General features: G+C 47.8%; 2 protein-coding genes across 3 annotated transcripts in view; one reads left to right on the top strand and one right to left on the bottom strand.

Annotated features, from left to right (window-relative positions):
* Positions 1–26,906, top strand: part of LOC105280406 — a 60,388-nt gene extending 33,482 nt beyond the window's left edge. For both annotated transcript variants that reach the window (XR_003406440.1, XM_026969010.1), the window contains exon 3: positions 26,718–26,906. Coding sequence is in view for 1 of the 2 variants with exons in the window: in XM_026969010.1 (XP_026824811.1) it covers positions 26,718–26,871 (154 nt within the window). In the remaining variant the exon portion in view is untranslated. The remainder of the gene's footprint in view (positions 1–26,717) is intronic.
* The window catches only part of LOC105280414 (helix-loop-helix protein 11), a 128,751-nt gene that overhangs the window by 67,847 nt on the left and 33,018 nt on the right, over positions 1–27,886 (bottom strand). The gene's annotated exons all lie outside the window — the stretch shown is intronic.

Genomic DNA, 27,886 nt, shown 5'->3' with positions numbered 1-27,886 from the left:
ATCTCGCAAGAAACTGATGTTTAAGAATTTTAACAGCATTTTGAATAGTGCTTACATATATATTTACACTTGCATATACAATAAGAAATGGATATGGAAGAAAAAAATATAGACGCCACATCATAAAATTATTAATTCTGCAGAAAGCAATTACGGTTTTCTCGGTAAATCATCCTTGCTGCTTTATAATTATGCTTTTAAGTCGAAATAACTTGCGAAAGAAAAATTGTCTAACTACAAGTCTCGGATCCTTAATCATTTCCGGTCACCCGAAGCGTTTCGCTGCGGGTACGGTCCTGACTGTCGATGGCAGTTGTAGCCTTGACTATAGTCCAGAGAGTGGAGGAACCGAGCCGAGCGAGCGGGTAGGCATCGCTCGTTGTTTGCCGCCGCCTCGTCGTCGCGGTTTGCACGACGCTGCGTGTCTATGTTTAGACGAACCAGTACGTCACATCCGGTAGCCCGTGGCCCCTTCGCTCGCTTGCTCGCTCGCTCTCTCTTTCGCGCGCGCGTGCACCTCGTCTCGCCTTCGTACCCTTAACGCGACTCGCCGCAAGATTATCCAACCGAGCCAACCAACCTCCCGCGAGCGACGCAAACGGAATCGAACCCGTACGTGACCTACGCTGAATTATGGCAGCGACCTTCGGGCAAGTCGCGGCCAGCCGCCACAGCTTCTCTCTCTCTCTCTCTCTCTCTCTCTCTCTTGCGGGCGCGCGAGCGCGCCAATACCAAGGCTGACCGAATCGTGACACGGTCACGGGGACTTCCTGTTTATTACCGCAGGTCGCAGCCCGTGTCTCGACGAAATTCACTTGGACGCGAACACCGCGGGTGGACGAATTTCCGGCGAGCCATCTCGCGCAATATCTTTGTGGCAGAATATTCTGCAAATGGCGTTGTGCAAAAATTAACTACGGCGCTATACAGTTTTGTGAAGAGTAATCTTAAAATTTCAACGATTTTCAGTTTGCTGATGCGGTTCAGGTTCTCAATTTTACGGATTGACTCTTTTCTGCGTAACGTTAATCCGCGAGATTCTGATAACATAATCGAAAACGCAAACAGTTGTTCACGAATGTGAAAAATCCACAAGAGTCCCAAGTGCGATACGTTAAACGACAAAACGCTCGTTTATGGGACAGCGAGTCGATTACAGGCGGCGGACGATGATCGCCATCGTGGGTCATTCCCGTACGGTCGCGACAACGCGGTCGCGGGCACCGCTATTAATTCCAAATCCAATTAAAAAGATGGCGATCCAATTAAAACGTCAGTTACGCGCGCCCGCGCGCGGCGTGGGTGCGCAGTAAAGTTTTCATTAACGAGAAAGTGCCTGGCGCGCGCGTATCGGATACGAGCCGACTCGGCTTGAATCGCGTGCACGTTAAGACCTTACACCGTTGCTCCGACTTGGCTTGTCGACGTAGGCCAAGTCCCTTTACCCTTCATCCTCGTCGCGACCGCCTCTTTAATTTTCCACATGAATCCGAGTTGGACAGTCGAAACAGATCGTTTCAATTTTGTCTGGGATCCCTAAAACGCCGAGAAAGATTTCTCGCATCTGATCGTTCGTCACACGCCAATGTGAATCAAGCTTTACGCTGGTTCCCGCACTCCGTTCCTCTCCGAGTACCGCGAAAGGCCGGCCGGTGCGCACGCACGCACGAGTATGCCTCGTCAAGTGTGTATCCCCGAGTGCGTGTCGTGTGTAAAGTCGAGATACTACGCCGTACTACGTCGTTCTTGCCCAAGTGGGCAGAGACGGACGGACGGATCGGCCGTCGGCGTTGAACCTTTGACTTCTCGCGAACCTAGTCAATCCAGCAATTTGCCCGATATCGATCGTTTTCCTTCTATTGCACCGCAACGTTGTATCTCGTAATTACCGGTGATCACCGTTCGCGGTAATATCTCGATTAGCCTAACCGGCTCGCGTGCTGGTGGCTAAGGAAAAATCCGATCGCCAATTTCTCGCGAATGGTATCAATGAAACTGCCGAGGTACGCAGCGATTTACCGCAGCGCTCGGCAGTGCGGCGGAATATGGAAGGCGGATAATACAAGTCAGAATTTGAAAAAGCCAATTTCCCGCCGCTTCACTCGATTTTACCTTAATGCCTTTCGTATCTCGCAAGAGAGCACACGTTTCCTCTTTAAATTTTTCACAAAGCTTTTTTGCGATTTAAGATACCGCTGGCCAAGCGGCGCGTGCTCCCTCGCTCGCTCTCAAACACAAATTTATCCAGCTATTCAAGCTGCTTAATTATATTCGTACTTAAAGAGGCAATTAAGTATCTTTAATTACGATCTCAACTCCTCTCTCTCTCTCTCTCTGTCTTTCTCTATCTCACTTTCTCAAAAACGTAAAATTCGTTTCAGAAGAGCGAGCTGCTCGCAATTGCGCTCACGGCGGCGGTGTGCGACGGCCGTCGTCCCTGAAAGCGACGCCGCCGCGCGTACGTTGCACTCGTATGAATGCTCGAGCGATTCTCGAGGCACCGCCACCACCGCCGCCGCGGACTGCATTCACGTGCACGCGAATTACGACATGAAGAGCACGCCTCGTCCCGCCTCGCCTCGGGGTAATAGGAACGACGGAGGCAGTAGGTTACTCGCGTCCGGTAAAATAACAATGAAAGAAGACGAGAGAAAAGAAAGAAATTACGGCGAGATGTACAATGCCCAATGTACAGCGAGAGAAGAGAGGAAATTTAATGCCCGGTACGGGCAGGCTGATGACTCTGCATCTGACAAGTGGAAGAGCGGATTCAAAATTATTTTTGAGTCAGAGAATTCACACATATACACACGCACATCGTAGAATCATGATAATTATGCCAGAATTTAAAATTATTTCAGAATTAAAAATAACTTTTAGCTAGGAAAATGCAAGATCTTTACCGTAATTTTAATTTTAACGGTGCACGAGAATTGCAATCTGGAATAAAAGAAAAAGTAAATTTTAATCGTACTCGATTACAATTAGAATCTTGTACATGATCGGAAACAGGTTGGTCGATACGATTCATACTTTATGCTACAAGTTGCTAACTCTTCCCTGCAGCAAGCTTACATTACCGGTAGACAGAGCCTTTCCACATGAGCGAGCATGAGTCATATATATATAAAACCGATTAATATACTTCAGGCAATTTTTCATCTCCCTAAGCGCAGTTACCTTGTATACGATACATTGTTTTCGTATATTTCTATAGAGGCGGATAAAATATATAAAAGAATTTATGCACGCAATAAAAATCATTTATAAGGAAGAATTATTATAAAGATTCATTTCCATTTTTAATTAAATCGAGTATATCGTTTAAGAAAAATCTATAGAATGCTATAGAATGCTATCACAATAAATGTGTACTTTCTCAATCCTGAAACTAATCTTTTCAGATTCTCAAAATCTGAATCTTTCAAGGTAAATCTATCAACCGCCCATGTACATGAACACATCAACACTCGCATTAATGTAAAGGCATAAAGAGAAATTTGTACATGGTCAAATTCGCAATTTTTACCTGGACGAGAGAGGACTTTCGGAACCGATCCCCCGGAAGAGACCTCCCTGCTGCGATTCGAAGCGGAGGCGGGTCGTTGAACGTACGGAAAAACGCACGTGGATAGTCGGATAACTCGCGCGTAGGTCGTAAGACGACACCGACGACGACACGACGACGACGGGGATCGATCGATCGCGAACCTTCCACGCTTCGTGCCTACGCGATGGATCGATCCCGCCGCCATCCCACGTGCAATACTTTCTTGCGGCTTTACAATGTTACACGCCGTCGCCACGGCGGCGGCGTTCCGCCTTCGCAGGCGAACCGTGAAACAAAGGAAGTCGAAGTCTCGTAGTCGGGGCGACAAGTATAGGCCTACCGGCGGTACACACGGAACACGGCTGTTTACGGCGCGTCCTGCGCACGAAAGTAAAGAGGGATCGTGCACACGCCACGCGAGCGCGCGGAACGAAAAACTCATTCCCGTCGACGTTGCGGGCGAAACGTGGAAGTCCTCTGCGCTCTCGAGCCGAGTATCTCGAGTGCTACGAAAACCCATCTCTCGAAAATGTCTCGTCGCTGGTGCACACGCGACGACGTAAGACTCGCCGGCGCACGTATGAAATCTTTCGTGCCCGACATACGTACCCCGGGCGCACATATACGTGACAAAATGCGAGGTTCGGACGACACGTGTATAGATAACAAAAAGTACCCGCGCACAGTTACGTAAAATGCGCTTACGCACGTGAGGCAACGTGATGGGTGTAGAGTTACGCGATGCGGAACGCTTTCAAACGAAACGTCCCGCATGGAATCCTTATTATAATTCATACACGTTGCCTGGGTGTGTATACGAGCATGTATTAACTTTTGAACCGATTGAACGGAATAATGTTACACGTAAATCGTCGGTCTTGGGGGAATTTCTCTCCTGTATAATCACACGCTTATCCCCGAATGCATAAAGCGGTAAGTTTCTCTTTGGAATTATTAAAAAGACCTCACGTCTTTTTGATGAAACTGAAAATAAAATGCGCGTTTCCAAGGTAAACGATGGAAAACGGCATATAAGTAGGTTATTGATTTTCACGGGCTATAATATCCCCGCGTTCAGCTTCTTCTCCCGCAAATCGCGCAATGTGGGAAAGGAAGGGGATTAATTCTGCAAGCACGGCGCGCAGCGACGGAAGGATTACAACGTAATCGAATAACTCGGCTCGTTATTAAGCTGCTGCGTGCGCAAAATGCACGGGAGAGGTGAGCGATGCCTCTCCCCGACGCACCCTGCGTAAAACGCACGGCGAGGTAGCGGAGACGCGCGCGCAAACGAGCGCGGAACAAAAAGTTCATCCGTCGACATCGCCGCGATATAGAGGTCTGGTTCAGTGAAGCGTGCATCTATTAAAATACAGACGAGCCGGCTGTGTGCAACGATGGCTCTCTTCCGGCCTGCGTGCCAAAAATAAACCGCGGCTAATATGAAAGTTCCAGCGAGAGGAGCTTCACAACGGATGAAGCGAATTAACGAACAGCTTTCATCGATATTATAAAAGCAGTATGATAAATGAGGTAAAAAACGGTTCGTAACCTGGCAAGGCATTATGACCGTAATAACCGTAATGTGAACCGTGTAACCGTGCGCTAAACTATGCTACGCGATCCGATACGAGCAAGTGACGGGCGGCTGATTGCCGAGAGAGAACAAAGCTGTCAGAAATTCATCGATAACACGATGAAATGCACTTGACGCATCCTTTTTACCGCGTCCTCCCAGAGCGCGTATTTTACTCGCGAGTATCCTTGGTGAGAATCGTCCGACTGACGCTGGAAGCAAGCAAGTTAATTGCAATTCGGTTCGCGATTGTGGAATTAACGCCGCGGCCCGCCGCGTATCGGCTTTGTGAAACCGCGCGCGCTGCCGAAATAGACGTCGATTCTAATCGGAATTCCTAAATTACGGGCACGGCATAATCTCGAGGCCCTCCGCCGTCATATTCGAGATGGGCAAAGTATATGTCAGCGGCAGGCAGATCCCGACGCTTATATTCGAGGCCTCACGAAATTAATCGCGAACGATCGAGTGTGACGACCAGGCGGCATGCCCGGCGCGTAGCTCCTGCGTAGTCAATTGGTCAGACATGTCAACGACAGGTGGTCCTCATTTATACTCGAGATCTCGCGAAATAGGTCGCAAATACGATCGTACATCGAACAGTGAGAAATGCGCGCGCGTCCACGTACGACGGCGACGCGATTCGCGTTACCGATTACCTGCCGACGTCAAGACCAGAGCGATATCGAGAATCGATACAACCGGCGTATAATGCTTACTCTTCTATTTCGCGCAACGCGCCGACGGCAACCGTCCGTGTTTCTGTCGTAACGTTGTAGTCCTCGCACGAGCATGAGCCGGCGAGTTGCAAAGAAAAAGTGCCGGTATAAAACCTGCTTTATATTGCGGAAGTAGTAAAATGAAGAATGCAAAAGAAGCGTGAGATTCAGCTTCCTAAAGAATGCTAAAGTACGGAGGTATAGTGGCATTTATTGAAATATCGCAGAGGCATCGTACCTATCAATGTTTCAAAAATATTTCCACCAAAACAAACTGTTACTTGCGACTTAATACGAAATGAAAATGAAGAAGAAAAAACCAGCGAGATCATTTTTAAGATTGTACGATACAGCTCACTGCGACATTGCATATGTACGATTTATTATTAATCTTTTTAATTGATAGTCTTACATGAGAAATAAGTAATAAAATATATTTACAACATTTCTCTCATGTTTGATGCTATCATTTAAATTATAGAAATCATTTAAAACGTTCAATATTAATTAAAATATTAGTCTCGAGACAAGAATTCGACTTCCTAATTTGCAGACGCATGTAACAGTGCGCGGGGTACGCCGTAGCTCGAGGCGATGATTTACATGAGCGAAGTGGAGCGCAATCGTGTAGCGGCCGAGAGAACGCGGCTGCGTGGAGAGGCTACGCGGCGCGGAAAAATCCGCAGACCCCGCGCGCGCGTTTTTCCCTTCGTGAGCAGAGTGGTCTGACGGAGCGCGAGAGACGGCGACGAGTAGTTCGTAACTCGTCATGAATCGCCCGCGTATGCGCGCGGGTAGAACCGCTTGGGGGTCGCACGGTCGCTGGGGGTACGGTGGGGCAAGGTGTAGGTCTCTCTCTCGTGACGTAGTAGTACGTATTTCTACTACTACGTTGTAACCTCCGCCCGAGTTGGAGTTTACCCATCCCCGCACCGCCGCGGCCAACCCTCCACGAATCGGACCCGCTTCTTCCTTCAACCCCCTCGGCGGTGTGTAACCGGGATATGAGCAGCCACCCCTCTATCAGTCCCCCAGCCGGCCGGCCGGCCAACCATCCAGCCAGCCAGCCAGCCGCCACCTACTCCGCCTACTCTTCTTTCTCCTCCACGTTGCACGTCGTAGCCATGGCAATATTGATCGACCAGCCAGGCAGGCAAGCAGGCTGGCTGGCTGGCTGGCTGGATGGCTGGCTGGCTGGCTGGCTGGCTGGCTGGATGGCAGGCAGGTAGGTAAGCAAGCAAGCAGGCAGGCAGGCAGGCAGGCAGGCAAGCAGGCTAGCTGGCTGACTGGCATGCTCGCTGCGCGCTTCCTACAACGTCCAACGTGCTTGCGGGGCTTGCCGGCCCGCCACGCCGGCCGGCACCCACCCCGGCATTCTTCCTTCGATCGCACGCGGATTGTACCGGTGCGCCACCACCGCGCGGCAAGCAACTACGAAACTCCCAACAGACTCCGACACGAAGAGTGTATGGATTGTCGAGATCTGCAAATTTCACTGCGGAAAGTAAATTGACGATATTTTAAAAACATTCGCATAAGTGTCCTTGTCCACCTATTATGATGATTTCTCTCGTGTCACTTATCTTCGCGCAATCTTGATTCATGAGTAATTCCGGCTTTACTGATTTTTCCGACAATATATATATACGAAATAATATACAAAAAGTAGGATCCATCTTTTGTAAATTCATCAAGTTACAGGCTTCTCTCAAGTTTCTGAAGCTTTCGCGTGATAAAATTATACTCTGACATTGATAGTAATACCAGAGAGAAAATAATCTTCATTCCAGGTCGGCCGCGGTCTCCGATATCCGGCAGGATTTGGCGATCGGCATTTCTTTAACGGTCCCTAACCGCCATCGCGAGGCCGATCGAACAAACCGAAAGATCCAATTACACCCATCGAGTCGGGCGGAGATTACAGGCTGGCCGCGCGCGCTCGCCGACTCCGGCCGGTTGGATGGTTGGTTGGTTGGTTGGTTGGCTGGTTAGCTGGCTGACTGGAAAAGTTTTTCTTTTTGGAGCACGGGGCGCAGGTGTATGCGCCGGCACGAGGCCGGTTCAAAGGACCTGACCCGGCCGAGTGGCCGAGATCCATTCTAGGAGCTGACCGAATTGCCCGGCCAAGATGATTCTCGGCTCTGGAAGCCGAACGATAGCGCGCGCTCGAATCGAACGTGACCCGACGACCTCGCCGGTGTCACAAACCAGAGTACGACGAGCGATAGAAAGAGAGAGGGAGCGGGAAAATTGAGAGAGGTCACAGTGCAAAATTAGACGTGTTAAATAGCAATATCCGAGGTAGATAGTACTCCACTGAGCGTACGATATCGTACGACGTCCATGAATGTTTCTGTCACACGGTACGTCGAGCAATAGTAAATGGCCATGTATCTCTTCGTGCTCGATACGGAATTAGATTTACTGAATCGTAACGCGTCGAGATATATTCCGCGCATCACGCGTCAGCTTTTATGATCCAGTGTCGGAAAATCGCGCAGTGCAGTGAGTATCACGATTATTATATCGCTGTTTAGTTCGAGGAAGATCTCGAGAAGTTGACATATCTGATAGTTCATTTTTCTTTCTATTTTTGGATGCTACATGTGAAAAAGTAATAGAGCGTAAATAAGTAGAGCTCGCGTTGCCACACGACAAAAAATAAAAATCGCGCGGAGCTACAAGAGTGCACGTCATCGTGCGCATTTTCTCCACTTTATGCGCCAATTTCTGATCGATATGTGATTTACGGTTCTGTTTGACCTCGAAATAAATAATTCCACGCGGCGTTCCATATTTTAAGTCGAAATGTCACGAGTGATTACGGTCGTTCTCACGAGCAGCGTGACTCCCACGACGCGTTAAGTCTGTAATTTCATCGACCCCCGTCAAACGTCTAATTTTGCGGTTCGTCCAAGTTTTCGCCGCGGAGAAGAGGCACATTGTAATTGGGTCTCGACCTACCACGGATGCTCTGCACCGCAGAGACGCGGTTTAAACGGGGGCTCAATCGAGGTCTTTAACCCCATACCGGACGAGTTCCGTCGACCAGATGAGCGGTGGTAAGATCGAACAAAGAGAACTTTAGTTGTTACTCCTCGATGAGATCTGTAATCCTAGAATATTGTATCTAGAATAATCCTCCTTTCCCCCGTCTCTCAGATGCTTTCCAAATTTATAATCTCTTGATCACATTTTCGTTAAAAGGTACGAAAATATGTAAACAGGTGCTTTTCAACATTTTCTTTCAAACATGCTTTTCAGTTGAGACATTACCGAGGAGGAAAACTCGAGGTATCGACAATCGGAATTGAAGCCGCCGCGTGAATATACCGCGAATATTGATTTGTACGATCGTGTGGGACTGCTCATCCACTACACGTCCCGAGCGACGTATCAAAGAGAGAAGCTGATTCGCGATGATTCGTGATGCTCGCTCTCCCGATGGCTAAAACGTATTTCCGCAGATTACACCCATTATGTCAAGAGATGCCGACGCCACACACGCGCGCGCCCGCCACGTGATCAAAAGGAGCACGTAAAACGCGAAGCGGGGCTGAAAGTGTCGGGACAGACAGAAAGAAAGAGAGAAAGGGCGAAAGAGATTGAGAGAGAGAAGGAGAAAAGGAGCGGATATGCACGGCGGGCCGCCGACGTCGCACGCCTTCGGGGGGGCTTCGAACGCTCGTCGAGGGGGCTCTAGATGCAACGATACGATGCCAGGAGGTGTTGCGCCTGGTAAATGCATAAATTACCCATGGGTCTCTTCACGCACGAACACCACAAATATTTACCGTAGCCGGGACTATACGGCCGCGCGGCCAATAGTCATCCCGGCCTCGCGCGCCTCTATTGACATCCTCATCGGCAATGACTTTGCTTCGCGCGAGAGCTTACTGACCCTGCTGACCGCGGTGCACTCTCCGAACAGACGAACGAAAACCCTGAGGCGCCGGCGAAAAATCGAATAACAACCTCGCGAGCTCGCGCGAGTCGCTGGACAATCGTATGCGGGCTCAATCGATCGCTAATGACTCGCCAAGCTTTTTGACGAGTTCACGAGTGTTACTAATGGAAGTTGCTGACATTATTATTATAATTAACGTTAAGGGTGCTATTACTGTCTGCCGAGGTAACTGTTAAGTATGCTCAGCAGTAGTAGCAGCAGCAGCAGCAGCAGCACATCAAAGTGCAAGGCAGAACGAGATACGTGTGCGTGATCTAAACGGTACAAGCTCAGGAGAAAAGCTACTGATCGCCGATAGAAAGTTCGCAAAGTAAACCGTTCCATTTTTGCTTTACGCGTGAGTTCCAAGAGGAGCATAAGAGAATGCGACTTTTGCGGCCAGTTGCACGTACATCAGCAATTTCCCCCGTTGCGTGTTGCCACATGATCACAGGATACAGGCGGCGGTGTACCACGTCGGAGCGTACATCTCGTACTGTGTTTTCCGACGTTACAACAGCTATCGCACACGCGTGTTTGCCTTCGAGGATCAGCTTTATCGTCTGACCGGGATCCATCGTCATCTACGTATGCAGACACGTGGACGACATGAGCACTCGGGCGAAAACGGTGGATGGCCACGGTTGTTGCATAACAGATTTGTGAGAATAATGCAGTATTAGTAAAAATAGTGAAATATTTAGTATACACTGACAATTGTGCAACCAACAATGCGAATTAACAACATAGATTCTTCATAATAAATGCTTCTTACAGCTTGCTTTCTGGCAAACTTATCACACGTCACAGACCATTGAGCTAAACGATAAAATTATTTCGATAGTAAAATAAAAAATTCAATAATTGATTATTTAAGCAAGAGAAGAATTTCGCGGAAGACGGCTCGCACTACAGCGAATTAAACTAAACGAGAGGCGCAGATCGTCTCGATATCGACTGGCGCATCGTGCCAATTCGCAATTAGTTCCCGTGAAAGTTTAAAAAGCGTGCGCCGGCTACGACTCGAGGCGTTATCAAGATGTCAAGTCAAAGAGGATCCCTGCCGTCTTGGTCTATCCCGCGCGCGCGACACTTGCGACCTAGCCTAACGTCTCGCCAGCATCCCGTCGCCGTCTTCGGTCCAGCCCAATATTCAAAGTGTACTTTCAAACGACAGCTTCCCAAGCCAGTTACTCTAACCTTCCTCACTAAAAGCTGCTCTCCCCGCAGCCGCCGCCAGTCCCATATCCTGCTGGCGGCTGGTAGCTCACCACGATCTTCACCCTTCGACGAAACGAAGCACGGAAGAAGCTCTCGACGTCTGAAGATACTCTGAACTGTACTCTCGTATATCTGCGCGCAACGATATATCGATCGGATTGGTGCTACAAAAATGTAATTCTGATGAAGATGAATTATTGAAAGATAAATAAAACAAATTTTTACAAGCAGTATAAAATAATTCATACAACGAAATGCTAGAGAGACGAGTTGAAAGCTTGGGAATCCCTGCGTCACTTTACGCATCTACGAGAAGAATCCATCGATTTCAATTGTCGCGGATTCTCGCCGTTGTCATCGCGCTATAATCACAAATATTTTCTTTCCACAACAAGGAGGAAGATCGATCCTGCTCGCTATTCGCGGCCGCCACTCGTCCATCGATCTTTGCGGACGGAAGCGGATTCCACGATCCTCGTCGTCCAGAAAAATTCACCGTTGGAAACGACGAGCGCATTAAGCGTGCGGATAAAAAAGGAACGATGACACCATTTCCACTGTCTCCCTATCTTTCTTCCGCTCATCGCGCGCTATCCCGAATCTCTCTTCTTCACCGGGAAGATAATGCTGCCCAGCTACGACGGAAGAAGGATCTTTCCCTCGCGTGGATTCACTCAACCAGCAGCAACCGTGCCGCGGAGAAAAGTGGATTAATAAATCAGGGACTAATCCAGCGTAATATCCCCGCGTCCAGTATCACTTTACGGATGCTGCGCGCCTTTCCAGCGTGCCTCCGAAAAATAAGACCGCCGCTGCGTGATAAACGCTCATTTGATTTCCCGACGCAACACGGCAAGCGTTTTAACCAACTCTGTCTCGAGACCATCGTCATCATCATCATCATCATCTATAGATAGTACTGCGCCGCTGCACGCGGACGCGCGTTCACAAGCCCGACTATTTAAAGAGTCGATCGGCAAAATGCGAAATCGATACTCTCGTTAAATTTCGACGCGCGTCTACGTCGTCGCTCCCCACGCATGCTACGGCATACTAATGACACTTTAACCGCCCTCATAATCGGCTTACTTCGATTCATATGCATAATTTCCCACTTTCGCGATGCTCCAAACATTCCTGAGGGGTTGACGTTAACCCCCAGTATCGCACAGCGCGCGTTTCCCACGCGTCGTGGAACGCGTCTCGCGTGTTCCATCTGAAAATATACGTGTCGCGCGTCTCGAGCTTGACATAAATTAAATATCGTAACCTGAAAATATTCGACAAATAAGAGGCAGATTCGTATTGACAGTGTTACTTTGCCCCAAAGTTTTCCAAGGGAATCTACTCTACTGACTACTACTCTACTACCAGAAACTGACGGAATAGATGCGGCTGGAGTCTCGCTTGATAAGAAAACGGATAACACACGCGATATACCGTTCGTCAGCCGGTGAAAGTGCTCGGTTACGATCGCGTATCATAAATCAGCGAAACAATTTCGCGGCGCTCCTTCCCGTTGCGGAGATGTCACGAAATGTTCGTCCCTTTATAGACCGCATATATATTATATTCACCGTAAAGATAGCGTTTGTTCCGACTTCATTAGCCGCACCGTACCGCTCCGAGCCCCCGGAGCGGCTTCGCCTCGCCGCGAGGACGTAAAACGTCACCGGGAATAGAACACGTTGACCGCCGCAGCAAGGCGCATCGATATCAGCCAGACTTCCGGGAGCGGGATAGAGATACAATTCATGGACTGGGCGTGGGCGATACGCATAACTCTGCGCGCGAGGTTCTTGTCAGATAATCCACGAGCGGCCCGAGTAATCGCGCGAACGGCGAGCGGCGAAGCGATCTTATCGCGCGAGCGAGCGAGTGCGCGCGCGTTACTTTCCTCTTGGCACATTACGATTAACTGCGAGTGAAGTCGAGGCTGTCTATCTTTCTCGATATTCTGAGAACCTAGTACTAGTTTCGAGTCGACCGATCCCTCGCCAGTAAAACAGAGAAAGAAAGAGAGAGAGGGGGGGCTAGTATTTGCATGTTAGCGACAAGACAAAAATCTCGCTCGCGAATAAGCGGATAAGTAGCTTCTACGGATGGCGGAAAAGATCTTTTTCTAGCAAAATTGCACGTCATACATTCAGGTTTTAAGATGATACTGCGAGGTCGTGCTAGCAGGAAAGCTCCCACTCTCGAACGCACGTATCACTTTTGATAAATAATTCATCGCGCATCGATAAAGTTCCCAGCTGTCTCTATCTCTCGCCCTGATAATGTTTTCATTGTTCCATTGTTATTTCGTGAATCTATCATTTAATAATGCTTTCAATGTGTCCCATTACCGTGATGTAATTACATTTCACATTTCACAGCAAGAAATTATCAATATTAAATTTGAATATCTACCTCAGGAATACAAAATTTCGGGCAAAATTTATTTCACGGAAAACGTCTCTTGTGGTCCATTTACAAAATTAAGATAGCTATATGATTTGATGTGCCAACAGAATATATAATGAAATAAAATTGCATTATATTACCTGACATTAATATACCGTACAGATATCACAACGTAAATAGAATCAATTAATTAAAGGAGAGAGAAGCCGTATTTTGTTCCACAGAAATATTTATCAGCGATCCGACTTTCTCTCTTCTCTCATCTCCGTCGTCCGCTCCGCTGCGGTCGGATGAAATGGGTAACGTTAAACACATCGCTCCAGGATCTCGTCTACGGGCGCAGACGCGCGGCGACGCGCGGCTAACGGAGCGGAAACGGTTCCGGAGATCGCGAGCGAGATTCTGCTCCCGAGGCGAGACCTCACCTCGCGCGTGCACAAAACAATAGACTCCTCTTCGCGCGTCCTCCACCGTCGCGAGGATATTCGCGCGTCGAGTGCCCGCGACCCGTAACGGAATTCCTGGATTCCTGGACGAGGTCGATCTCAAGGGAAGGAAGCGACGCAGTCTTCTCCGCAGACTCCATCTCGCACAGGAAGCCGCCAGAAGAAAATGTTGCAAGAAGAAGGTATTATTAGCCGTCTCACTGAACACGGGGAAAGAGCCTTCGCGACGGCGTGAATGAGGAGACGCGGATCTCTCTCCTCTTCTTCAGTTCCTCTTCGTCGACCACCATCTCGCGTGTCCTCTCGCTTCTTCTCCTCTCTTCTCATTTTGATTACGCTCGGCTAAGCCGGAGCAGCCCGAGAAACATTCCTCCCGACTCCCGCCCGGATGAATCTCTCCACTTTTTCCGTTTCTCCTGCTCACCGTCTTTTATCTCTTTTCCCCTGCGGACTGGACGAGGCGCGTAAGACATCCCGCGTATTACGTAAAACAAAACAACCTGGTGGAAAAAGGAGGAGGAGCGCGCGCAAACCGAGGCGCGTCCGTCTCGTCGACGAGAACGGGAGGAAGGCGCGAGGGGAGCGAGACGTGCGAAAATGAGATAACGCGATTAGACCGTTAATGTCTCCCGGGGGTAGTAATTGAATCGGAGGAAATTAGAAAATAGATGTGTGCGCGCGCGATGCGATGCGACGCGAGGCACGTTCCCCGTTTGTTCTCGTTCACGGCGGAGCAATTAGCGCCATTATCGACGATAAATAATGGATCGGCTGGCGATTAGATCGCGCGCGTCACGTTAATTAGGCGGCTAATTAATCGAGGTCGATATCTCTCGGAGGTGCGGAATGCGATCGACTCTTCGTTGGCCGCTTTCTACGGCCGATACGGTTTTTAAAACAAGAAGAAGACTACGAGATCAAATGAGCGCCTCTTTAATGCTCGTCGAGCGATCGATGTAAACGTTTACGATGATCTCGTAATGGACTTGCAGTTCGCGTTAATGGCACACGCGGCGGGCATTAAAATTCGGACGCAGAGTATTAAACGTCGTCGATCGTCGCTGATCGGGGTAGCATGCACTCGACCGAGTAATTAAACGAGCGGATAAACGATTACCCGATTGGACTGTTATTGGCTTATTCGTTTTGGTCGATTAATCAGGGAAACGATAACTCGTTTCTGCGCTTTCATCATATTTATTCACTTGCCGTGTTAAAACATTGGCAGTACAATATGTACGATCGAGAGAAATTATATATGCGTGCACGATATGCGGCTCCGTTCAAATGTGCAAAGTTTTCTCGAGATATCGTAAAACTTGTGAAAGCAATTTACAATGTAGAAAGAGTGGTCTCGTTAATGCGTAAAATCGCGAATTCTCGCATCGGATGAAACACGCGCATAAAGCTGCTCCAAGGTGGAATTATTAAGCGTGCGATTAGTGACTTGAACATTTTAAATATCCAGCGCTCATAATGGGCTGCAACTAATTCATTAACCATCTCACGCGTTTACTTCGATTCCATCGCACTAATGTTACGTGAATAAGAAACGAACGAATGCAGATAATCATAATCTCTTGCTTCGCTAATGGGCTGAAGCGTTCGAGATGAATCAGCCAAAGGGAATGATAATTTGCCAATTAGTTGAATTCTGGTTTAGATTTTAGCAAGTATTACCAGTGATTACCTGTCTGGAGGTACCTGAAAGTACTTGAAGAAACTTTTATTTAAAAAAGTATTATCGATAAGAATGCGCGTTAGAGAGACGACTTGGCTAAAAAGTCATCTTTTTGAGGATGTATCTAATCGGCTATATTTTATAGAATGGTAAGACGTTCGGGCTATATGTCACGTTACCTTATCTTGCCTCCAATTATGTCGAATTACGCGGGGATTAGATTTCCGTCGGCCGTTTCGAGAGGTCGGGGAAGATGCGAATTAACTTGCCTGCACCGGCTCTTCCTGGATGCAGTTTCAGATACTTGAGAACGTAACGCGGCACGAATCTCGAAAACTTCGCGAAGCGGAAAATCAACCAAGATAAACATCGCGTCGAGCATTAAATCCGTAGCTACGTTCTCGATTGCTCACTGCATATTAAAATGAGAAAAAGATACTATCTGGTAAGTCTTACCGAAATTGAGTGGCAGGAGACTTTCCCCTGTTCGATACAATACTCGCCTCATACAATCCGATTACGATCCAAGGCTGTTTTTTTTCTTCCTTCTTACGAAGTCGCCACGACGTTTCTAAGTAATACGTTATTTTTGCATGAAACTTGGACGCTGTGACGTTTACAAGCGGCGAACGATCGCACGCGACGGTCGCGTATTCGCGTACATTTATGGCGAGACCGGCTCGCGATCGTTTCCATGAACGGTTTCCGCGATACGTTTACGCAGATCGGGTAGGTGAAACCAGTCGGGCACGAAAAATCAGCGACGCCAATCTCAATCTACGGTGGGCCCACACGCTCGGCCCGCGCGCGCGGCGCGCACACGCCGAGCGGGTACGCGAGTTAAAAGACTTTTAAGACTGTCCCGGCGGTGATTTACGACGCTCGTTTAAAACCCACGACGAGCACACGGCATCGTCGTAGCTTGGTGCGCGCGCGCGCGGGGGCGGCCAATTGTCTCTCGTGTGCTCCTTCCGAACACTTGGCCCGGGGAAAATTGAGTGTCACCGAGCGCGCAAAGCCCCGACGATCTCAAGCAAGTTTCCGCATTACTCGCGATCTCTCGACGGGCACTCGAACCTTCAATTAACAGACGAAACGAACTATTACCGCTTCATCGTAGAAGCGATTGAACATGGAGAGATCTCCTGAATTAGACTTCAAAGCTGTCACCTTAGTTCGTTCATTTAACTTTAAGTGGACTTCCCCGTAAGAGAATTATCATTGTAGGGCTTTCATCCCCAAGACATTTAATATTTAGAATCGCACAAAGAATGTTACAATCGATAAACTCTTTCAATCGCTCTCAGCTTGTACACGTCCCACTAGTTGCAAACTCTCATTAGAGATATTCTCGGCGGTAAGTTACGTCGACAATCGAAAGTCTAGCAGCGGATTTTCACTCCAATTTTACCATCTGCATTCGGTATACTGCTCCATGAAGGATGATGCTCCAAATCAACTTCCGGTTTGAATGATGACTTCGAGCCAGCATTTTCTGACTATTCGCCAATTAGCCACTGATCATCTCCACGCATAGACACACTTGGCGACCTGGGATGTGTGTCATCGCCATTCGAGTCGGTCGTTCGGTCTCCCGGGACTCGCTCGCGCGTACACGCGGAGACGGAAGCGTGCACACACCAACGTGGCACACGTGGAGGCGCAGTCACAGCTATGCACGCCCACTCGAACTGCATTCATTCATAAAAGTGGCGAGAGCGGACGTACCGAGTCGCGCCTTGCTTAGCCTGCGGCCAGCCTTTTACGAGCGGAACGTATGCTGCCTCTCGACGGTGCATAACGCACACGCACACGCCGCTTTCCGGAGTACCGGAGAGAAATTGTGTGCTAATGGCCGCGATCGCTATCGACGCCCGTAGTAAATTCAAACGTACATACTTCCCGAACCGCGGCGGCGTCAGCGACGGCGGCCGGCGCCGTGCTGCTATTATTATACCACGAACGCGCGAACGGAACGAGGATACCGGTTGCGACAAGAAAGAAGGAGCAAGGAAAGTACGTATTCTGCGTATTACTAAATTCCAAGGATTTATTATTATTGAAATAGCTGAGAATTAACAGTTAGAGAAGGTTAGTGCTCTTTTAATTAGCCTTTCTAATTAGCTCTATAATTTCATAGAGTAACACCAAAGCGGAATAGGATTTGGTTTTACATGAACATGAATACATGTACGGACTGATCGTAAATCGATCGATCAACAAACGCGACTTCCATCGCGAAGAAGGGAATTATGAATAAAAAAATATTATATTAATATCCGCTACACATATTTGATGTGAATCGAAAAACGATCGAATCGAAAAACGTATCAAAAAAGACGGCAAGTGGTCGATCTGATCACGCCCATCGGCGGGAGGGCCGCGTGTATCCCAGGATTTTTCGTCGCGAGGGAACCTGCAAACGCGGTGACGAGAGAAACGTCGAGGAACAAGAAAACATCGGTACCGCGCGCGCGGCGGCCATCCAGGATAATCATGAACGAAACCGGTTGGCCGGTTTGTCCGAAGTATAGAAGGCCGACGACGTGCGACGCTCCCCTGCTCGAGTTCGAATAACGAGGTTGCCAGTTCAGTTTCACGAAACTGGTTTTTTTCCCTCTATTCCGATCGTTCTCCGCGGTCCGTCTTCTTCGTCCGTGGTTCGAGTTCAAGCCGGGAGAACCAGCGAAAAGAAGACCAGGGGAACAAAGTAAGACTGGTGGCACATCTTCTTATCACATCGTACGCCGCCGGGTACCGTTGCGGTTGCATTTGCGGCGTGCTTCAGCTTTTTGCGCGGCCTTGAACGCGAATGGCGCGATCGGAATCGGGACGACATCGTCGTCGTTGTCTTCTTCTTCTTCTTCTTCGCGAGGTCTGACCGTAGAACGGTCAGCTGTCTCGATCGCTTCGGACTCGAGCTCGGTGTTCTTAATAACGCGAGAGCGACTTGGCTGCGCGAATTTCCGTTTCTGTGTGTAGCTAACTCTTTGCCACTTCAGGCAATGTTTAAACATGAATGCTGGCGTGGATAGTATGTCAAGAGATGTCACTTGTATTACTTTATATACTCTCCGATTAAGGCTGCGTTCCAAAACTCTACCCAGGTGCTCTTCCTCTCTCTTAATTTCACTCTTATATCTTTCTCACTTCAACGCAGCGAGGTTAACAAGGTAGGATTTTGGAACGCACCCTAAATTACAACTAACAAAATTAATTGTACAGAGAACTGCAAGACAGATTAGATAGTCCGAATGTGTCATTGTGTGCTTTTTTCCAGAAATCCGTATTCATCCAGCAAGATCAGAGTCAAAGGGCTCATTGACGAGCGAAGGAAGCCATCGAAAATAACAAGCACTTAGCGGATCCCGTGCACTCTCAATCGGGCTTCGGTAACTTTCTCGATCGCCGGACTCACCGAGATTTATGCACATATTGTGGACAGATGCGCGATCGCATTTGCACGAGAAGCGTATCGGATTATGCGTGCGGTGCGTAGCATGTCAGGATGACGGGTGCGATTTTTTTTCTTGCACCGCCAGCGCTACTCGAGCGTGATCGTAGATAGACGCTTCTTGCGTCGCGACGTATCGCTCGCAAGGTTCTTCCATCTAGCATCCCGCGACGGTAGAAATTCGACGGTAAGATGCATCGAGAACATTTTACCAGAGCTTCTCTGGAAGATCAGAACGCTCTATGATGGACGTATCGGTTGAGTTATTCATGAGTTACTCTGCGATATTTCTTACTGAGGGAGGAAAATGCAAATACATCTTCTTCTTCGTGGCTTATACTGTGACGGTATACCATTATTTAACACAAATATCGCGTGTAACAGCAGATATCACATGAAAGGGGGGAAAAAAAGTAGTAATATCATATAAAATGACAAATGTAATAACACATGGATCATCAATTATTTCCAAGAAACAAGACCGTGTGTTTAATTAGACCTCTTGAAATAGAAAAAGTTGAGCGCGTGCACTGATCTTGACGTGTCCTCGCGCAAATGGTACCATTCACTTTTTACGGCCGGAATATGATAAAGTGTGGGCGCGCAAGGGGGATGCAATTCCCGCAAGCAAAACGACGCATAAGCTAACGGCAATGCAGTAACGATCAAGCTGTTACAAGCGGCAAACGATCACGCGACGAGGCCTGGTGCGTCAGCGGGACACGAGCAACGGCATGTCGCCGTTGGAATTTGCAGGTAACCGTGGGGAGGAAAACGCGGATGGGAGAAATCAGCAATAAAACCAGCGTAAAAGCTCCGATCTTGCGAGATAACGGATTATACAATGAATTGTAAAAGACGATCGTAAAGTAGTATCAGCTGGATCGATACGCGGATGATGCGAGTAATTCATCGTCGATACAAATAATAATCGGATCGCTTATATCGTCTTCGAGCTTATCTCACAGGTAATACAGGAAACAGTTCTACAGTTAACTAATAAAAAACAACTACATACGTCGCGAAGGGAACTAAAGAGTTGAGAAGAATCGACAAGCGACTGCCTAAACGAATTTCAAGAAGCATACGATCTCGTCGAGAGTCACGTCTACAGAGGACACGTCAAGACGAGACCCCGGATTAAGTAAAGTCAGGCCGTGCCGGCGCGCGATAGACGCGACGGCCGAGTCCACAGCCTGAAAATAGCATCGCACTCACTGTCTGACTATGTGGCCATACGTCTGTGCCACCACTGTCAGACCGCGTCCTCGCGCGTTCGCCTATCCGCCGATCTGAAACCGCTCTGCTGTGGCCGGCCGGTTGCTGCGTTGCGGCGATAGCATCCCGCTTCATCCCGCACGCATCAGTCGTCCACGGTCAGGATCGCGGCTGACGATCGTACGCGCGAAATGTCACTCGCGAATGCTCGATTAAACGTCACCCGCAGACACGGGGGAAGAAGTCAGCCCGATAAACTCGCAATTAGTCACGACGAATTTATTTATTTATTCGTGAAACTACGCGCTCTCGATGATGGAGCTTTCAGCTTGCACCGTGATATTATGCTTTGATAATGTTTGTTATTATTATTTGGTTTTATTTCATACGGATAAAATATAATGTCAGTCGAGTGGATTCAGATGTTGCGATATCTTATACATCGCGGTTAAAAGACATCGATCGTAGGCGTTCCGAATCCTATTCTCCATCGTTTTGCTCGAGACTCGCCAACCGCAAAAACACGATGTCTCATTTCCCGTTACGTTCCTGGGCAATTTTCCTATACGGATCGCCGAAGCCCCCCCGTCTCGAACCAATTAGTCAAAAGATTGCATTTTTCCAGCGAAACTTTTGCAGCATTCTGTCAGCTCGTGCCGAGAACTTGCATTGAGGGTGCATCACGCCGATAACCGATCTTTTAATTACAACCGCGGACGAGAGTCTGACTGTCGATCGAGAACGCAGATGATGCTGCGGTGCTTGTTCTATTCTTCAACGAAGCTCGAAATCGATTTTTCGTCTGGCAAGCGAAATAATAGACCCGCCGTTGTGGCGCGGCTTATCTTACACGTAATAACTGGTTTTATGCAGCTGGTAACATATAAATCCTATTAACGTCGCGCATTCAAATGCCGCACGCGAGTATCGGTTAACTTGGTGAGAGCCCGACGAGGGATCCAATCGTGCGATAAATAAATTGGCTAATTAATTTACAGCGCGATATGATTTACGAACGACACCTAGATTCGACTCGTTATTCCGAGGTATGGTTTGCATTACCTTTATGCGGCATTAATCCCGGGGTGAACGATACTCAATTCTCGCTGATTTATCGAGCGCCCGTAGGAGTTAAACTGCACGTCCCGCCAAACGGACAAAAGCTGATCGTGTGTCGCGCGGCGCAAGCTCCGTCTCGTCGCCGACTCATAAAACTTGTACTTGACCCTCTTTTTCGCGCGATAAGCATCGTCGGCTCTCGTATCATTACTCCGGCGGTCTCGATTCCGCGCGGGCAAGAGAAAGAGGAAGACAGAGACAGATAGACAGAGAGAGCGAAAGAGAGCGAAAGAGAGAGATCCGGCGCAGCCGGACACCAATAACACCGGCCGCAATAAATGAGGGTGAACGACTGTACAATCAGCGCGCCGACATTTATCGCGGCGCGAATGCGCATTCCGGTGCTCGACGCGGCGCGGATTATAATCCGATTTTATTATCATTTAACGATCGAGCGGGACGCGAGAGCGCTCGATCGAAAAGCGTCTTGGCAGACGGCACGTACGGAAGTAGTGAGCACGATATCGGCTCTCCCGATCGTCGTTACGCCGACGAAAAAGGTAGGCGAAATAGCACTGAAAATTGCGCCGCAGCCGGCGTAACGTTGCAGTAAATTCTATCGTGACGAACGTCGATTTCATTATCGACGTTGCCTGGGTTACATACAGCATCAGTCCGCCGCCGAAAGTCTACGTGCCAATTGACATGTGATGCGATTGTCGTGCGATGCCGCGCCTGTCCTTCTTCTGCGAACTCCTCGCGTCTACATGCACATTGAAACGTGCAATTTCTCCGAATGCATGGTCGCGGGTCCAAAATTTATCTTGTCGAAGTGATGTACATTGTCCAAGAATTAATATAAGTTAAATGCATTATTAATTAAACCCACCGAAAGTTGTATTTGAATCCCTCTTCCCTCCGATAGCGCTAGATAACGTATCCCGAAGTCACCGATGAATGACCGGACTGACAAATTTGCGCGGCGCCGACGACTGTTATTCCGGCGGGCATTCAATCCGCTCCGCGTCCACGCGCGCGTAATATCGAAAGGCTTTCGAAAGGTCGCGCATTGCTCGGCCGCTCGATTCTGATGCCGGCCGCAGCTAGAATCAATGACCAGCATTCCAGAGGTAACGAGCGGCTCCCTCCCCGCATTCTTTCGCGGGCGAGCCTAATGGTCCGCGCGGAACGTAGTCGCATAATATTCGCGAAATACGGCACGCGTAAAGACTCGCCCACGCCGGGCCCAGGAATGTCGTCGCGGCTGGCAATGCCGCGGGAAGGCGGTCACCGTCGGATGAGAGCACATTTTGTGGCCGCTTTAGAGCGACACGAGCATCTGGACTGTATCCTCGAGGCGAGCGGTGCACGATCCGTTCATGCGTTCAAGAGACATTTATAGTTCGGATACTGTTTTGTCGCACACCATCGCCACCGGTACCAGAGATAATCGCGCGCCTGTCCATGCCAGTTCTCTCTTCGCCACCTTCCGCTTCCGATCGATCCGAATTTATGCGATTAATAAAGCGCTCGGGAGAGTTAATAGCTATAGTAACTGACGCTAAAATTTCGCAAAAAATGTGTCCCTGGTAGACGAGGACATTGGTTTCGCTCAGGGAGTTAATTTCCTCTAATTGCGACGGAGGAAAGAGCAAAACCTGATCTAAGTGCCGTTTTTTATGTCTGGATTATGTTCTGTTGGATCTAAAATGCGCGAGGAAAAATATCTAACAGAACTTCAGTCGCCAACTTGAACCTCTAATGTGGTAACGAAAAAACGTCGTTTCACTTTAATTAGGAGCCTTCGAAAAAGAATCTCATCAGTGATATGCAGCGAAACTGAGCCTTCGTTTGTGTTATCACATTTCCACGTTAGCTTTCTCTCGGATCCGGTTCGTACCGTGGATGGAAGAAATCATCTCGCAATGACGAACACGCCTCTTGGCTTTTCAGTTCCCGCCTTCGCGTAGCTTTCCCTCGAACTTCATGAGAACAACCACCACCCACGTATAATAAATAGCACGAGATGCAGGGAGAGCTGCAGTTTGTGAGCCACTCGATTAATAGAAAATTATCTCGTCTCTCCGCAACTGGAATTAAATCGAACGCGACCAACGTTAGCCTTGCTTTCCCCATTTCATCACAATCTCACGCGATGTCTCCATGCCATCCCGAAATATCCTCCAAGATGTACCAATAATAACAGTCGCTCGATAAACTAATTTCGTAATATTAATTAGCGAGCTAATTAATAGCGTAATTAATTCTCAACGCGCTGGTGCAACTCCCTGTGCTAATAAATCGACTACGTCGCGCGCGTCTATCGTGGAAAGGAAGACCGCGTCGAGCGCGGATAGACAGCCGAATAATAGAAAATTGTTTTCGACGGGATGTGGCCGCGCGACCGCTCTCATCTGGTGTGAATGAATTAGAATCGCATTATACGCGGCTGTCCCGGCTCGTCTGGCTGACGCGTCGCTCGCGTGGGCATTTCGGGTTCAATTAATCAAAGATTGAGTTACCGCGTTGCGGATAATGAAACGAGAACCCGCGCGCGCGGCGTTTCATTAATCCAACGGGGTAGCGATATTTTTCCGCAGGGTTGAAGCGAGATCAGCCGAATTCAAACGATCGAAGATTATTTTGTCTGAGATTTCGGGAAGTATTTTTGGCAAAACGGCAAATCGGATAGACGCTATTAATATGTACGCAGTCGCTTTTAATTAACTCGATAGGATCTGAGAATTGACTGTATCCTCCTTCAATTAAGTTACGTTCTGTTCATCCGTAGAGCGATACCGGTATTGTACGTGAACAACTTTCGAGTTATAAATTCCCTGCATGTTTCCAACTCCAACAGTAAAGTAAAGAAGCAAGAAAAGAAGAAAAGATATAGCGCGCGATCGGAATTAAATCTCTCCAAGTTCGCTCAACATTTTGATCACGTTAAAGCGATAAAAGGATTAGCCTCAGGAAAGCACGAGATGTACAAAGCATGTACCAAGATACGTTGATACAAAAATTAATTTTTCCATTCGGTCAATAGTTAGTAATCACTTTTATAAATGCAACTTTTCTCTGTCAGATAAAGTATTAAAAGTCAACGTGAAAAACTCAGGAAGATGATTATTTGATTAAGCAATCAAATTATGTGATATTCACCTGAATAACATAACGCGGAGGCCAAGTAAATAAACGGCCGATAAAGAGATCTTATCGGTCTATAATTGCCTGTCTGGCAGATTAGGAAAAACGCATTGTGCACGTAATGTCAGGTAATAATACCGCTCCGCTCCTTTTTCTTCCCAAGCACATAATCGGCGCATTTTCTTATCCGCGCTTAGAATCGCAGAAACGGTTTCCTCCCAGTTTCATTCAAGTTTCCATTTAGTAGCCGCTCATAGTACGCGCCGTAGTACTACGGCCATTACTTACTACGCCTCGTGCCTATGCACTGAATTTATGCAATCGCGCCAGCAATGGCTGCAAAACTCGCACTCGATCCGTGTGCCAGAGTTTACATCACTTCTCCCCAAGCGCGCGATTATGCGGAGTATATTTAGGTCTCTAGAGCTTAATTTACGATAACTAATCCCTCGTTTCCAGTAATTTGTACCTGTATTTGAAAACTTATCACCTTGACATTTTCACTACGGAAGCTCAGAGATACGTGCGCGATAACCTAACTTATCCTTTTTATAAAATATGTAAGAAACTGATAATTTACGTGATACATGACACATTCGATGCTAAAACGTGAATCAAGTCTATAATTTGTAACATTCATTTTAAATGCAGTTCGTATTTTTACGATCCATCTGATAATTTACGAGCCTGAGTCTATCCTTGATTTTTAATGTAAAAAATTCCAGGTTATCATACGCGCGTAATATCACGAGAAAGAAAGATTCACGTTCGAGGACTTCACTGAAATACATTGCGTGCGAATCCGAGAAGCGTGCATACGGGCGCATACGCGTATCTCCGCACGGTAATCAGCGCGCTGTTCCGTGGGCGTGCAACCTGACGTTAATTGCAATTAACGTTGTTATGCAACAATGTTAGTATCTTCCATTAAAAGAAAAAAAAACGAGCGATACCTGCGAAACGACGAGGGACAATGCCGGCCGCAAAGTAGTGTGAGGTAAGCACCGCGCGACAGCGATTTTTCTCTCGTAAAACGAAAAGATTAAATAATGTGATTTATGGACGCGCGGGGAACGGAAGGCGGGCGTAATTATCACTGGGACCGCTCGTCGGAAGGCTAGTAATTTAGGGAGAAGAGACAGGAGGAGCAAACGGCTTCTCGAAGTTACGCGTTTTCGAGTAGGTCCTTGCAAATCGTGGACTTACCCCGAGAGTTTGAGAACTCGGAAGTTCGAGTGCCCGGGAAACTTCGAGTAGTCGTACTTGTGTCCGGAACTACCCCGATACCCGCCCGCATATTCCTGTAACTTGCTAAGAATGGCTCCTATGTATAATTTACAAAGTCACCCGAGAGAGCGAGGCGTGCGCGCAAATTTTCAGCGCTGCAACGTTTCGTTGCATCTTGATGCAATTTTACGCGCTCAATAAAAGCGAGAAAGATCCATTCTGATTCCGTGTTCTCGCAATTTAACGCGACGAAACTCGCAAGCTGGGAATAACTGTGTTCATCGCTTTCGCAGCTTTTTAACGCTGTCGGCAGATTCGTCAGAATCTAACATGAAAATTCGATGCGCCGAAATTCAAGCATCCGAACGATACCACTACAGATGAGAAATGACTTTGTGAATTTCGGTGTCGACGTAACAAATCGAATACTGCCAGGGGCTTTTCCATACTAATATAAGTATCTCGTTTGGATGTTAGCGTACTGCCGTAAAAAATTAACGAGAGCATTTGTGAGGGATCGGAGTGCATTAGAACCTCTCAATACGGGACACGAGACTTTCGCGGCGAAACGAAAACGTTACGCTAATTGCTTCACCAACCGTTTGATGTATATTCTGTACGTACGCGGCACGGTATATAGTCATAACGTGAACGGTAAATGCGTCACGAAATACTCGGCTGAAATATTAATGGGCCGCGGAACGGCAGAGATAATATGAAACGGCGATTCGAAGGAAAATTTTTCTGCGAACCAAGCCGAATGGCAAAACACGAAAACACTAAAACCAAAGCGCACGCATACATGGAATATTTATTGGATAGCTTTTTTTTACCGTTTCGCTAATAAAGATTGCATATATGTGTATACCTATATGTGTACACGATATATGTGTATACGATATATGTGTATACCTATATGTGTATGCGAATTAGTCGAATTGTGCATGGGGTACCATCCGCCTATGCGCGCCACGTAATCGTCGAAAAGAATGCAAGGTCGGGCACGAGTGCAAAGCGATGCAACAGTAAACTGAGCTGCTACAGTCGCACGTTTTCTTCTTTCGCAGACTTCATCAGGTAGATTCACGGACTGGTGTTCGAATACGCAATAAAACTGCTGACGCCTCTCGCGGGAATGGCTTTGAATTCGGAGCAACGAATAATCTGATTTTTCAACCCGAAGTACATCTTAAAATCTTAAGGCACGCGAAAATGTATTAATAAAGATCTCAGAATAAAATTTAATTTTCTCGCAATCACGAGTTTATTTTCTTTAATTGTTTTAAGAAGACGCATTAGATCATCACCGACAAGTGTTCTCCTCTTCCTTAACCGTCCTGCTTTTCTAGAGGAACACGGCACAGCCGTAAAAAAATGATATTCACAAAGGGAGAGGTATGTTGAGACTACTTCGCAATCTTCCAGGCAGCTCGTGCTGCAACGTGTTCCCGGTATTGACATATCGGCACTGAACGGACACCGAGCAAACCGGCACTCCACGTGCGTAAACTCTACCTGCGTGAAAACACACAACGGTAAGTACAGGCTCCGTGTCTCAAGTCGGGCCGCTATTCTCGGAATGGCCGTTCAGCCGTTTTATCGATAACGAAGGATTGATTTACTCCGATAACGACACGCCGCGGAACCGATACTCGGAGCGTGTAATGTGCATCGAATCGCGCACGCATGCACGTCTCAGAGAGGAAGATCGACCTAACTATACTGGCGCCGTTTGCGTTTCATAACACACGAGGTTTACTTAATCCGCGGCATCTTTATCGTCCGTCATCGACACGCGATTGGGAAATTCCGATACCGGTTTTCACAAGCGTGACGACGAACGCTGCACGTACAGGTGACTTGTAAGCTCGCCGCGCGACCGCGATAGAAAATCCCGATATCTATTCTCCGTCTCCGACACGGGATGGATTCCGTAGAGTTACGTAGAGAAACGTGGATATCGGCGACAGTGTTTTATTGCCCGCGCGATTCACGTCCCATTCTTCGTTAGAGCGATTTCGTGCGAGCACGTTCGCCAATTAGCTCTCTGTGTACGCAGTTATAGATTTGAAGGATTATCGGTCTTTAGATTCTTTAATGTTTTTGCCAAAATATATCTTTGAATCTTTAGATTTTCGGTAATTTCTTTCTCGATATTTCTAGAAATCTTTCAGATTACATCTGCAATATTTATGAGTAGCAACATTTGTAACATAAAATTCGAAGAATATTCATC

Source organism: Ooceraea biroi, chromosome 4 (genome assembly GCF_003672135.1).
Source record: "Ooceraea biroi isolate clonal line C1 chromosome 4, Obir_v5.4, whole genome shotgun sequence".
NCBI classification, from domain to species: Eukaryota; Metazoa; Arthropoda; class Insecta; order Hymenoptera; family Formicidae; genus Ooceraea; species Ooceraea biroi.
Note: the sequence above shows the minus strand (reverse complement) of the source record. Positions and strands in the feature narration are given on the sequence as shown.